The sequence below is a fragment of the Aythya marila genome (genome assembly GCF_965140915.1).
Source record: "Aythya marila genome assembly, chromosome: 13".
Classification (NCBI taxonomy): Eukaryota; Metazoa; Chordata; class Aves; order Anseriformes; family Anatidae; genus Aythya; species Aythya marila.
This window is the reverse complement of record NC_139054.1, coordinates 9,847,313-9,861,917: the sequence shown is the minus strand read 5'-3', so window position 1 is coordinate 9,861,917 and position 14,605 is coordinate 9,847,313. Positions and strand designations below refer to the sequence as shown.

At 45.5% G+C, this 14,605-nt stretch overlaps 2 protein-coding genes across 2 annotated transcripts; one reads left to right on the top strand and one right to left on the bottom strand.

Annotated features, from left to right (window-relative positions):
- Positions 1 to 58: 58 nt before the first annotated feature.
- Positions 59 to 4,849, top strand: BRCC3 (BRCA1/BRCA2-containing complex subunit 3). Its single transcript, XM_082770849.1, has 8 exons — positions 59 to 172; positions 292 to 412; positions 710 to 796; positions 1,408 to 1,496; positions 2,101 to 2,156; positions 2,724 to 2,855; positions 3,410 to 3,453; positions 4,123 to 4,849. Exons 1-8 carry the CDS (start codon positions 68 to 70, stop codon positions 4,272 to 4,274), a joined length of 786 nt encoding a protein of 261 aa, XP_082626975.1. The 5' UTR covers positions 59 to 67; the 3' UTR covers positions 4,275 to 4,849.
- Positions 4,850 to 5,110: 261 nt separating this feature from the next.
- On the bottom strand, positions 5,111 to 14,281 carry GCNA (germ cell nuclear acidic peptidase). Its single transcript, XM_082770848.1, has 10 exons — positions 14,148 to 14,281; positions 13,281 to 13,327; positions 12,493 to 12,544; positions 12,022 to 12,095; positions 10,978 to 11,418; positions 10,474 to 10,645; positions 9,922 to 10,066; positions 7,709 to 7,847; positions 6,976 to 7,180; positions 5,111 to 6,276 (listed from the first exon to the last, which is right to left on the bottom strand). The coding sequence occupies exons 1-10, from the start codon at positions 14,243 to 14,245 to the stop codon at positions 6,024 to 6,026; spliced, it is 1,626 nt and encodes a 541-aa protein (XP_082626974.1). The 5' UTR covers positions 14,246 to 14,281; the 3' UTR covers positions 5,111 to 6,023.
- Between the last annotated feature and the right edge of the window lie 324 nt (positions 14,282 to 14,605).

Below are 14,605 nucleotides of genomic sequence, written 5' to 3'. Positions count from 1 at the left end.
GGAGCGCGGCGATTGGCTCCTCCTGAGGGGAAGGGGCTACTTCCGGTGTGGGCGGCGAGGAGGCAAGATGGCGGTGCAGGCGGTGCACCTGGAGGCCGACGCGTTCCTCGTGTGCCTGAACCACGCGCTCAGCACCGAGAAGGAGGAGGTGATGGGGCTCTGCATCGGGCAGGTACCGCGGGGGGCGCCTGGGGGGCGGCGGGGGCGTTGTGGGGGTTGTGGGGGGCGGGTAGCACAGCGCCCTGCCCCTCCCCCCCCCCCCCCCCCCTCCCCTCCTGTCTCTCCCCTCAGGTGGACGCGGGCCGCGTGGTGCACGTGCAGTCCGTCATCATCCTGCGGCGCTCCGACAAGAGGAAGGACCGCGTCGAGATCTCGCCCGAGCAGCTCTCGGCGGCCTCCACCGAGGCGGAGATATCCTTGGGTGCTGCCCCCACCCCCTCTCACCAAGGGCTGGGCTGACCTGCGGGGTGCTGTGCCTGGGTGCCCCCCTGCAGAGCTGCCCCCCTGCATCGTCCTCGGCAGCCTCCCCACCCGCCCCTCACCGCCACCTACAAACCAAATACATCCCCTGCTAGTCCTGGGGGAGAGGATTCCATCGGCTCCTTGTCCCCTCTGTAGGGATGGTTTAAGCTCTGCCCTGCTCGTGCAAAGTTTTTTTTTTTCTCCCCCTCGCTCTGTTGCTTCCAAAAAGCGCCTTGACGCACACACAGGTTGGCTGAGATGACGGGGCGCCCCATGAGGGTGGTGGGCTGGTACCACTCCCACCCCCACATCACCGTCTGGCCGTCACACGTTGGTAAGAGCAGGCTCGGTCTCAGTTCTGTGCGAAAGCTCCCGGCTGGCTAATTGTCTTAATTAATAGTGGGCTTTGAGAGCTGCACGTCCCAGCTGTCAGTGTTTGGTTTCCCAGATGTCCAGAGCACTGGGGTTGTACTCTGGTGCTCGAGCTGCCCAAGCCCCAGCAGCCCCAGAGAAGCTGGTGCTGGTGCTGCTGCTCTTCCAGGCAGCAGAGCTAGAGCTGGGGCTGGGTAATAGCAAAAAGCTGTGGGAATCCTAGTCCTGCTGTAATGCTTTTTGACATCTCCCAGTGTTACTGCAAAAACTAACGCTTTTTTTTTAAAGAAAGATGTATCTTACACCTGCTGGACGCTGTGGTTATATGGCTGATCTGCAGCACCAGGCTTATGTTATGATCCTTTCTTGTCTCATTAACTCATCTTGTGTTTTTAAGACTTACATTTAATTATATTTTAAATGAGATCAACATTTTTACTTAATATCCTGGAGTAAATGCTTTTAGATAAAGCACAGGACTGTTATCAAACTCCAGGGTCACCCTTCAGAACCTGGAAAACCTTTTCCAGCCCTTCAGGTGAGCAGTGCAATTCTCCTCTCATTTCTTTGTAGACGTTCGCACACAAGCCATGTATCAGATGATGGACCAGGGCTTTGTAGGGCTCATCTTCTCCTGCTTCATTGAGGACAAAAACACAAAGGTAGGCAACCTAAGAACGGTGATTAAACCCTCCAGGTGCTCAGGAGAAACATGGGCCTCAGGGCAAAGCTGAAATCCTGCGCTTGGCCTTGGGTGCACCCTGCAGCAAGGGCCGAGCTCTGCTTGGAGCAGAGTCAAAGCAGGGCTGAGCGGTGGCGTTTGGATCCTACTCCTGATGGCAAAGGAAGGTGCTGTTAATTACTGTGTGCTGAGCAGGGGCAGCTCTCTAGCCAGCAGTTGTGCTGGTGTCAGGGCTCTGGGACCGCATCAGCTGGCCGCAGTGCGCTCACCAAGAGGTTTCAGTGCCCTTCAGGCCAGCGGGCGCAGCCTAGTGCAGCCTCCCAAGATGCTGTTGCAGCACAGGGTGAGCTGACAGCCGTGTCTTGGCCAGGCTTTCCTAGCAGCTCTGGTCTAAGATTATTTTTTTTCATACTTAGTGGGTCTATCAATGTTTGCAAACAGTTCCAGCAGACCAATCCAAGTGTATAGTATACACTTCTGTGAACTGTTAAACGATATTTGAAAATACTCTGCTCCCTGAAGGATTCGGGGGTTCTAGGTGATGTTTTGGTACTTGACATCTGACTTCCTGCTGCCTCTCTTAGACAGGAAGGATTCTCTACACCTGTTTCCAGTCCATTCAGGCCCAGAAGAGCTCAGAGTGAGTACAACAAGAATATTATGTTTAGGTGGGATTTCATTTCTCCTTTCTGGATTGTCTCAAATAAGTGGTTTTTGGGTTCACGGTGAGCAACAACTAGGTACAGAGATGCCTGAATGAGGTCTCCTTATCTCTGCTAACGCAGGCTGCTCAAAGAGAATTTGAATTTGACTGATTTAGCCAAGATAATTTATTAATTTAACTTAAAACATGATGTAGAACACTGTAGTTTGCATATGAATTTGTGCTGTACTTTGTCATGTGAAGGCCCAGCTCCAGAATTCAAAGCTCCAAGGGGTCAGGCCCTGCCAGCTGTACGCGTGCTGTGCGTCATGTTGTCAGTGCTGGCCCTCCCGCTGCTTCAGTATTTTTATCAGTAGAATTTGAAGTAAGAGTGGGGCTGTACAGGCTTCCATTTGCCTGTCAGTTGTGGCACATGTTCTCAGAAGTAAACCTGCAGTGAGCCCATGAGCCAGACAGCCCACTGTAGGTTTGTAAAGGTTTTTTTTTTTAATTATTATTCCTTCTCTGCTGCTTTGCAGTTAATTGTGTCTGATACCCTTGTAGGTACGAAAGGATTGAAATTCCCATTCACGTTGTCCCGCATGAGACCATCGGGAAGGTGTGTCTGGAGTCAGCTGTTGAGCTGCCCAAGATCCTGTGCCAAGAGGAGCAGGATGCCTACAGGAGGATTCACAGGTAATGACCGAGGGCTGCAGCCCTCTGCAGGGCTCTTCACTGAGACGTTCTGCTGTCGCTGTACCTCAAGTGCCTCAGCAGGGATATAGAAGTGAGAAGGATCAGCACCTGGTGTGCCTTTGTAGGAGCACTGAGGGAGCACTCTCATGTTACAGTGTTGACCTTGTACTCCTGCGTGTGACTTGCATGTGAGCTAAGGGAACGGCTCCTCCGATGCAGTGACTGCTAACGCACGTGTGGGCGAGCGGTGGTGCTTTGCTGATGTGTCTGTGTGTGAATAACCAGTGTTTAACCAGGGTAAGAGTGCTGAGAGGTCAGAAATTAGATTAAATAAGGTTGTTTTTTTTGTTCTCCTGCCTCTGGTGCTCCCCACAGAGTGCCATTTCTGTGCAGGAAGGTCTGTCATCCTTGTGAACGTACGCGGCTTCTACCAAACGATGAGGTTTAGGGGTACCTGCACTGCCAGCTGTAGGTAGCAAGTTCTAGAGCCTGGACCTGCCTGATAAGCACTTCACTGCTGTTGTCACTCATTTGCTTTCTGTTTCTTCTTTCAGCCTCACCCACCTAGACTCCGTGACCAAGATTCACAATGGCTCAGGTAAGGATTCGTCCTGTCTGTGTGAGCACCGGGTGCTGTTCTGGGAGCTGGGACACTGGAGCCTTGAGCAGTGGCTGGATGGTGCTGCTTTCAGGGGACAGAGCACAGTTGTGTAACAGCCCCTGTAAGCCCCAGCGCTGCCTTTGCTATGAAGAGCAGTTGGAAATAACTGTGAAAGCACCAACTTCTTGTTTTTTTTATTTGTTGGGCAGTTCAGTTTCATTCACAGATGCCATGTAACCAAAAGGCTTCCCTGTTGCATTGCTTTTCCTCTGCTAGACTTTGTAATACTTCAAAGGAAAATGACAAGGCTTGTAAAATAACTTAATCCTGGGCTTTATAAATGCCGTTCTATCCTTGTGGATTCCTGAAGGACCCTCGATCAGTCAGCTAAAATCGCAATAAACTTTTTGTGTTGTTGTTTTTTTTTCCTGTTAGAAGAGCAAGGGCTATGTGTATGTAGTTGTGAGTCTTCAAGTAGTGTGTGTGTCTGATCCATGCGTGCTCGTATCTCCTGCACGTGATGTACAGGAAGCATACGGCATCTCAGCTTTTGCCAGGGGGCTTGGGTGAATCCTAATCCTCTTTCTCTGCCCTAGAACATTCCCCATTGTGTTCCGTGTAGTGCGCAGTCCTGTGTTTGCACTGACATGTTCTTGTTCTTTGCAGTGTTCACAAAGAATCTCTGCAGCCAGATGTCTGCCATCAGCGGGCCCCTCCTGCAGTGGCTGGAGGACAGGCTGGAGCAGAACAAGCAGCGGGTACAGGAGCTGCAGCAGGAGAAGGAGCGGCTCCTGGAGGAACTCGCTGCTTTAGAGTGAAGGGGGAAAGGCAGACCCTTCAGAAAAGACTTTGAAAAACTCTGCAGGACCTACCTGTGGCTGAAGGGTGGCCCTGCACTGCCTTCCCATGAAGATATTAGGCTGTGCCTCGTCTGGCCCCATGCAGCAGAGCACTGCTGTGGGATAAAGGCTCCCATCAGCCCCAGCTTAATGGGAAGCAGGGATTTTTAAGTGCTGCATGATGCAGTGTAATTCTAGCTCAGCGTTGGGGTTAGGCAGCATCTCTTGGTAGAAGAGACTTCAGTTGTGGAGGGTGTACACCTAGGGAAGGTGTTGTCTCCCCCATATTGTGACAGAAGGCCTTTTGCTTTACTTGTATTCCAGGAGCCTAGAACAGGAGGATTAGGGGGGAAGGAGTTAGTGTCCCCACAGTCGTATCTGATGCTGCCAACTTCTGCCTTTTAGTAGCTTCAGTTGACCATGATCTTGTATCTAATCATGTTCTGGATTACCCACCCAGGCAGGTAAGCGGTGGGAGGGAGACCTGGAAGAGCTCTGACACAGGGCCTGTGCTCAGTGTACTTCAAACCAAATAAAAAATTCCAAAGTAAGAACTACTTGGAGTAGAACTGAAATGGATGCTATACTAAATTAAATATCAGTCAGTACCTGCACTTCTTAGACACTTCTGTCCTATTTCATGTGGTGGTGTTGCATATTCAGCATTGAGATTCCTTACAAAATGGACCCTGCAGCTCTCCTGGCAGCCAGGATTGGACCTCACAAGAAGGAGGCAGACCGGCATAGGTGACCCACTGACAAAAAGAAGAAAGCAGAAGCCTTCACAAACCAAAGGTACACAGCCATGATTAAATTGCAACACAATAGCCTGTTTTATGACAAATGGTATAAAAATTTATTGATCATTCAAAACTTAATAACCACCTGAGCAAAGTTGTTCACAGCAGGCAAACATGCATTGAATCATGTTCTACACGAAAAAATACATTAGATACATCTTGTCACTCTATGGTCAAAAAAAGCATTTGAAGTTGTTTTTTTTCTACCTTTCCTTTTGCATCTATTGTAGCTTCAACAAAGTCTCAGTGACAGAGGCACAACTGCAGTCAAAAATTAATCGGAACCAGAGAGCTTTGCAAAAATTCACATTTACTATAACAAAGTTGAGGCACTGTTTAGCTACTGCTTTTAAGAAAAACAGCCAAGGCTTACTTAAACATTGAGAGAATGCCTGAATTCATACCAAGGTCTTCCTGGATCACTTGAAAGTGATCCAGACAGAATCAGAGGACTTTGCTCACGTGCCTGGATTTTTCTCACAGCTGGCAGTCCCAGTCAGACGTACACATAGCACACACAGGAATGTACTGAGCAGATCAGCTCCTCAGAAGGAACAGTAAATTAATAGCTCACTGGAGTCACTGAACACGTGCTCCAAAGCACTTTGTGTAAATACAGATCAGACAATTCCAGACAAACACACCAAGCCTAGCGCAGGAAGGGTCCAGAACTGCATCTTCTAAGAGGAATAGCCTGGCTGATTGATTTGCTACAGACGTTCTATCATCATCATTACTTTTGCTTACTTGGGCCTTATGGTCTTCTTTATTTAAAGTACTTCAAAACTAAAGTTTAAAAAAAAAAATACTGAAGTATTAAAATTGTCTGGAATCCTCCAAAACACCTCACAGATTCCATGATAGCCCATCTACCTTACCGCTCCGTACAAACATTGAATGGCATCAAGAAATTAAGTGCATCTAGCTATTAGAAGAAATCTTCAAGCCGAGTTTTTAAGGCAAAATCAGCACTGAGTTTCCTCATAACTTCTGCATGGCTCAACCCCTGCTGCTCTTTTCTAGTAAGTCCGTAATTCTCTTTCACATACTTAGCAAAGGGTGTGAGCTGTGTCCTTGCAGGAGTGCCATCCTTCTGAGTGGGCTGACTCAGGACTAGCCGCCCCCCGCAGAATGCACACACGAAGCGCTCCGTGTCCAGAGACTTGGAATGACGTCCAATCCTGAAAGGGAGAAGTAATTACTTTAATTTCACACTTGTGGTGGGAAAGGGCTCCCTTGGTCAGATGTTTAAGCTAGCATTATAGAACGGGAAACAGACTACAGCCTTCACAGAGTGACATGATCAAATCTGTATTAAGCATTTCTCTACCCTAGAACTTTCTCCGCTTTTTAGCTTAGCTCCTTCCTCTGTCTCTTACTTTCAGCATGGTAGTATGAAGTGGTACACCATTTAGAAGCACCTCCACAGCCCTTCAGAGTTTCCACTCAGAGGCATTGTATTTTCAGTGCTTTGTTGCATCTAAGCAATTAATGCATTACATAGTCAAAGTAAATACTTCAGGAAGATTGTCATGATATGAGTTTTTTTAAAATAGATCAGCACAGATGATTGTGAGAAAAAAATTCCATTCATGCTTTCAGAGCATGCATTTACCCCCTTACTATAAAGGGGAAAAACTGCTACTACTAATATAAATAAATTTATAAATAACAACAAATATAACTGGTAAGTACCATCCTCTACCACAAGGCTTGTAATAGGATCAGTGTTGATCATGAGATAGGGATAACAGGAAAAAAAAATCCCAAGTTCACTCGATACTAGCACAGCTTAAGAGACTCCTAACTTATAGGGGCAGGAAACTGACAAATTAGGAGACAGAATACATAATCATATACAAAATGAAAACATTACTCACGTGGTTTTGCACAGCACGCACTCATAGATGAATTTGTATTTAATCTCATAGTTGTGGCATCGTGTTACCATTGGCAGTTCTGGGTGAATCATAGCTGATTTCCTGGCGTAGAATCTCCAGAATCGCCCGTGCCCATCGCGAACACCGTTGATCAGCCAGGTGGCTGCATGGCAAACCTCGTGGATCAGCGTGTCTCGAAGGCGATCTGCGGGCAAAACAAACCAAAGACATTAAGATCAAACACATGGGGAAGCACAAACCCCCATCCTTAGCTCACTACTTCACACCTCTGATGCTGCCTTTCTTATCTACCCCCAACCCCCCCCAACAAAAACACAATTCAGTACAGGAAAACTGCAAGCACATCAAGGCCCTACACAGCAGCTTTCTGATGTTTAATTTGCAGACAGATATCATCTGGTAGCTGCCAGGAGTAGTTAACAAGAATAAACCCAGAATAAACTCTCTGTGAAATATGTCTTCAAATCAGTAATGCAAACAAAATAACAAGGTTGACATGAACAGACCTTTGTTCTCGCATCTTGTAAGTTTGCCCAGCCTCTTAGAAGGGTTATGAGGACAGGTGCTATAATCAATGGATTTATTTGTTTAAGGTAATACAAAGTTTCAGAGCAGGACCCAGCTCCAAATCTCTTACTCCTCCTGTCCATGTTTTTAACCTCTGGAACATGCTTTCTCACAGAAGAATCAACACAGATTTTCTTGTACCAACCTGCAGAATCACAGACTTTCTCAGAAAGCTCTATGCGAGCATAACGCTGTGCTTCAGGACCTTTTGTTTGCCCCGTTACACAATATCCTGCTGTTTTCCTCATTTTCTTGTTCCAGATTATTACCATATTCTCTGGTAACTGAAAAACAAAACAGTACACGTCATCTACCCTCTCCTGTCCCTCCCTTATGTTCCTCAGGCCTTCTGGCTTCCCCGCTACATACTGCAGTCAGTACTGTACGTCTCTATTTGTGCCTTTAACATCGCCATCACCAGCAAACCCTCTCCAGGGCTTCTTACTCCCACCCTCTGTATTTCCATAACCAACTGTGGAGTTTCACAATGCAGGATGAGACAGAGTCCCTTAGGTCCTCTGTTCGGCCTCCAACAGTAGCTAACAGCGCTGCTTAAGAGGAAATACAAGGACAGGTGAGGAACACAACAGATCTGCCTCTTCAACATACTCTTCCCAACTGCTAGCCATTTGCAAGACAATGCCTCGCTGAGACAGAGATGACTTCTTTGCAAGAAATAGCTTCCCATTTTTTATCGCCTTTTAAAATGCATATGAATTTCTAGCATCCACAGTAGTCTCTGATCAGAAGTTCTACAGCTTAATCATTTACATGTCAAGTACCATCTGCTTCTGATTGTTCTGAACTTGCAATTTGCCATTTTTGCTTCATGTACGTTCGCATTGTGAGAGGATGAATAATCACCTTCTGCTTATTCTCTGTGCTGCTCCTGATTTTATAAGCCTTCATCACATCTCAGTTACCTTTTGTTCTTCTGCCAGTTTTATCTCATTTGAATTAATTGAACGAGTTTAAGTAATTGTTCCAACAGTGTTAAGTGCCAGCACATGTACAGGGCTGAAGTACCGGATTGCATGATCTTTCAGCCTGTTCAGCTCAGTTTTATATGAAATCATGACCTTAGCCTGTGCTTGGTTAGCTCAACAACATTTTTCTCAGATAGAGACACTTTCCTTCCTGAAGGAAGTTCTGTTGGAATTACTGAGGACAGCACCCTTCCTTTCATGGGCTTTTCCCCCAAGAGGAGGGCTTCCAGCATCCCAGAAGATGCAAAGATCAGGACAGTGGTTCTCTGAAGTTGAACTTTCCGTTTGAAACACAATATAAAGCTAAAATTCATCCCAAACTGTTATTAAAAGAATAAGCAGCTTCTTAATCTGTTTAGCAATGGCAGACAGGAACATGCAGTAGGAAAGCATGAAGACTGCACATAGCATGACTAGGCATGAGGCTGTAGCTCCTAACACCAAAGGGAAGTGCTTTTATCCTTCAGCTCCCTGATCTCCATGTTCATTCACCACCACTTGCCTTTTGCAGCTGCAAACAGGAAAACAGCATTACCGCCCTTTGGTGGCTGTGAACTGTCAGAACAAGGTTACACAAGAATTAAAAAAAAAAAAAAAAAAAAGCCACAGTTCTAAAGCAGTATGAGCTGAGTGAAGCGTTGTCTGCTGTGGATGTGTCTCCCAGTTTCCAACTCATTAATTTTATGAGCAGATTGCAGCAACTCAGCTCAGCTCCTGAACTACTTGCAAGTATGTGGCAAGAAGCTGGGAACACAACAACCAAACCAGATACGACAGCCAGCAGATCCGCTTGTGCTACCACGAGCAGCTTGTGGCAATGCTGCAGTCTGCTAGCACATGCTGCTTCCGTAAGGCTGGCTGAGCAGTGATGGTAAACAGCCTCAAGCTTCTTTCAGCAGCAGAAAACCGTAGCTGCCTTCACTGAGGCCTGCCACTGCACAGGCAGCTACAGAAACACTCACGGCTTGCTGAGCTCATGACCATGCAGGTGCTGGAAAATACACAAAGATAAACATCAGTCACCTCTTCTAAGATGAAACTGATCCAAGGCAACCTCATGTAGCAGTTTAATCTCATCAAGGACTCTGCTGGACACCATCCAAACTGCTCACTTAAGGATGGTACAGCATTACAGCTGGGAAAGCCAGCCAAGCTGAAAACTGCTGCATCACAGTGGTGAAAAATCCCTTTCAAAGAAATTGCTTGAGCTAACAGAAACAGAAACCATTATTATAACAGGTAACTTCTACTAACTGAAGAAAATAAAGAGGCAAAAACATCAAAAAGTGAGGAGCAACGTACTAACTAGGTTTTTATAACTGTAAAAATGTGAGTTGCTTTGTGTTTGAGTTCTTTTATTTGTAAAGCCTACCTTCTGCTCAAAGATGGTGCTGTTATAGAGAGCGTAGAGCTTCTGTGTCAGCTCCTCTTTACTTTTCTTGAAATACTTCACATACTTGGAAGCTGGATTTGAGAGATCTTGCAAGAAACAGCCAGGCACTGAACACACATTAAGCCTACAAGGAAAGACATAAAGCAGTTTACTGAAGTTCAGATAACTCATTGAACAATAACGGTCACTTCATAGCCAATAAAGATCCCTGGGATGCTGCCACTGGCATAAACCCCTCCTGACTATTTTCACTGCCCTGGCCTCATGAGGCCAGTGAGGTCCCCATGCTTATACTGTCTCCTTGCCTCGTCAGGGGTGTGAATGGCAGAACCTGAGAACTGTGTGAAGGGCAGAACCTGTCATACCAGAGACTAAAAGCCCACACTTCCAGCTACTTAACCATTAACAACTATTGAACTGGTAGCAGACCTTTCCAGGTAGTAAAAAAAATCAGAACCTGACCCTAGGCAAAACACTTAGCATCTCTTCATCTACCTGTGATGGTCCTAGTAAAGATGGAGGAATACTTACTTTTTCTCTGTCTGTGCCGAGCCTGAGCAACTGACTGACTCACTCCTAGGAATTCTCACAGAAGCTGTTATCCTGGAAGGTGTTTCTTGACATGAAATGGAGTTTGATTTTGGTGTCTTGATTCCGTTCCCTTCTGAGGACTGGGCACCTTCACAGGGTGGCTTGATGTTTTCTAGTTCAACAGAAAAAGTCACAATATTACATGCTGTGAAAGAGTCGGGACCATAGACATAAACAATCAGGTAACAGATGATGAAAAAAGCCTCATGTTCCACTTCAGCACACTTTTTCTGTACATACAAAGGCCTTTACAACTGAGAGATAATTTGCTGTTGCTATACTATAAAAATCACCACTCTGCTGATGGAGCAGCAGAGTCCAAAATTGCAAAATGCTGGGTGGCACTTGCAAAGCTTGTACCATGTACATGAACAGAATTAGGTAATTAGCACTACCATTGCTTCTAAAATTTAATTTGCAAGTTAGCTAAGAACTATTTCTTACCTGTTGTGCTTGGGTGGTAGACAGTTTTACTTGTGCTTAGGAGCGGTTTTCGGGGTACACTTCGTTTCCTTACTCGTTCTATCAATGATTCAAATTCACTGTCTGAGCTGTCTGATTCTAACCCTGCACTCGGTCGTAGCGGAACGGTTGGTGTTTTCTTTTCTGTACTCTTTTCACAACTTCTTTCTTTCCTTCCAACGAGGAAGTCTGGACTACCTGTGGCAACTGACTCTTTCCGATTTTGTGGGGGTGGGAGCTTCATGCACCTCTGACTCTCTTCCGAGCCTTTCACTCCCCCATTTCGGTAGTCTTGCCATGAACTTTCCACAAAGACACAATCTTCGCTGTCACTTAAAACCTCTGAATACTTCAATTTTTGGGAGCAAGCGTTTTCCTTTCCAGGAGTCGTCAACTTCTTTGGGGTCTGAAGATCCTTAGGTACTGTAATTCAAAGGAAACAGCTTAAAGTTTTGGTAATTTCACTTAGGAGATTCAAATTCGTCTTAACACAAAATGATTCCTTGAAACAGGATGGGGAAACACGAAAGATAGAAAGGCATCTTTGCACTTTCTGTGTTACACGCTGCCCATTTACTGTCATACTGAATGGACAGTCACTGAAAGATGTACTATCATAAGCTTTATTCCTGGTAAGAAAAGCTACACACATGTGGGAATATAGCTGAACATTTAATATTAAAGTCTTACGAAATTAACAAGTGAAAGATAATTGAAAAAACACTCAGCCTTAGCTGATTAGAACATAGCCTACAGCATAAAGCACACACTTGCCAACAAGGCTTCTGACATCTGAGATGTGATCTGTCACAATCAACAGGTCACATCAGATCTTACAGTGATGACTGTTCACTTTTCTGGTCCATGTCACTTCCCCCTGCCTTCTTCCCCACCCCGATAATTCCTCCAGAAATAATTAATTAGCTTTTTGCAGTCTGCAGATGGTATTCATGAGGTCAGCAACAAAGGTTAGCTTTTGACCCAAGAGAATTTCTGCTTTATATTTGCTGTTGGATGATTACTTACCCTTCTTTGTTGTGCTCCTTCTCACTTCACGGTCCAAGAAGAAATCATCCGAGTCATCGATGAAGTCCTTTAAACTGCAAAACAAGCAGTAAAACAAAGGCAATAAACAGGAAAATTAAGGAGTAAGATTGCCATATTAAAAAAAAATAACCTCCAAAATAAACCATCTACCGTAACATGTAGCAGTTGCTCACAAGTGTTACCAACTACATCCACTAACAGAAATGACAATACAATACGTACGCCTCTAAACGTTGCATTTCATGTGACCTGAACGTACACAGACCAAACACATACCAGTTCCTCTGTTCACACTCACTTCCATACACTATCAGCGTACGAATCACTAAAATTTCTGATCATTTTTCAGTATTCAGAACAGTAGATACAATACTAATTGAAGCTAACACAAATTACTAGTTTGAAGGCTAATACGTAAAGACTAGAGAAGTCATTAATTACAGCACCCACCTTGCATGCTCCTTTCTGGAGACTGGTTTGGGAGTTTTCATTCTAGATAAAACTGAATCAAAAAGAAGATTAAGAACAAAGTTCTAACGATCATTTTATTACACTTTTTTTTGAGGAAAAACTTGCGACCAATAAAAATTTAACCTAGACTTTAAAAAAAAAAAAAACAACACAAGTATCTTTTAAAAGTAGCTCCAATTCTTGAATCCTCAAAACTCACAATAGCATTTCCTTCACTCTTCAGTCCTCACCCATATCAGAAATGGGAAAGAAGTACTACTGTTTTGAACCTTGCAGAATCCAATATATGTCAAAACACATCTCTAGCCAAAAACGTCCCTCCAACTGGTTAACAGTAACAGAAGTTATGAGACATGAGGGAATTCTGACCAGTTTAGATGTGTTTGGAACAGATAACGTTTAGAGAAAATGCTGACTGAAAGATACACGGTAGGCTGAGAAGGTAGCAGGGACCAGACAGAATTGCAGCAACAAGAAACTCTTTGTCATGTCTGGAAGCATTAATAGCAAACATAATTGAGAAGAACAGAGAGAGCCTCATATACAATGCAAGGCAAAAGGCACATCCAAGACTGAGACACAAAATTCAAGAGCTCTCACTGTGGCACGTAGCTACCAACAGTGCACTGTACAGGAGCAATGAAGCAGAAACAATTTAAGACTAACACCACGGAAGAAAATCATGCTGAAAAACTATTTCATTATATGCAGATAAAAATATGACCTTTTCGCATTCATTTAGAATACAAATGTGTGCTATTACTTACACATTTCAAATTCATCATCACTGCTTGATGAAAAGTACAGGGCAAGGCTGAAAAAAAAAAAAGTGGAATATCATTAAGAACATCAGGTCACCAGCAAGCAGACGTGCATCGCTAGCGCCCTGAAATACCGGATGTATACTGAACACATACCAAATCTATACTGGAAAAAAAGCACAGTGAACATCTAAATCAAGCTGCAAAGTTTTAAATTGTTTAAAACAAACATTAGAATTCGTATATTTAAGTTTGTATTAATATGTTTGATATTCAAATAATGATCAATTGCTGTCAAAATCTGAGGCTGAACCATTTGGTGACACAAGCTTAGAACGTTATTCCGGTTTAAGCTCAGGTTGGGTAACGGACCTCTAGAAGGACAAAAGGTTGTTTCTTGTCTTATATGTGGTATGTAATCAGGCAGAGAACACTGAATAGAATTAAGTGTGAAAGCTCTGAACACACAATGAGAAACGTTAATTTTGTATGAAGAAACGTTAATTTTGTATGAAGTGCACTTTAATGTGGTTGCTATGAATATTTAGCAGCAGTAGTTTTTAGTAAAGATATTTTAAAACTGGACTGCAATTGCCACGCAAACGTAGGCGCAAGCTGCAATGCTCCGCCTTACCAAATGCCTTAACTCATTTGGGGGACAAAAAGCAAAAACCAAGAACCTGAAAACACACAACGTGGCTACTTAAAAGACTGCCTAAAAACATTCAGATGGCTTCTTTTAATTACATTAAAGTTACTCACCCCTTACAAACTCCATGCAACGCGTTTAGGACCCCCCCCCCTCCCCCCCCAAACCAGCGCACGCCGTGCTCGGGCCGGGCCCGCTTTCCCCCACCCCCGGTCCCCCCTCACCTGCCGCCGGGGGAGCGGCGGCCCCGGGCCGGCCCCAGCGGGGTGGCGACGGACACGGAGGGCCCGGCCCGGCCCCCCCGGCCCCTGGGCTCCGCCATGGCGCCCGGCCCGGCCCCGCGGCCCCCGCTTCCCTTCCGGGGCACGGCCCCGGCCGCATGCGCGCCGCCAGCGCCAGCCCCGAGCCGGGCTCCCCCTCCCGGCCCCGGCCGCTGCTGCACTTGGGGCTGCGGCCCCTCGGGGTGGAGGCACCATGAGAGAGAAGAGCAGGGGGCCGGAACGCTTCGTGGATGTGTACACAGCCCTTCGGAGCTTCCTCACTGCCGACAGCGCGTTCTATACTTACCTGCAATTATTTCTGCTGAAATCAACAGCATTCTTTACAACAAAGCTGCAGGAATGCACGTAAAAGGCCAGAAATCCAGGATACTTTCCTGACAGTGGCACAGGAAGGGTAGCAG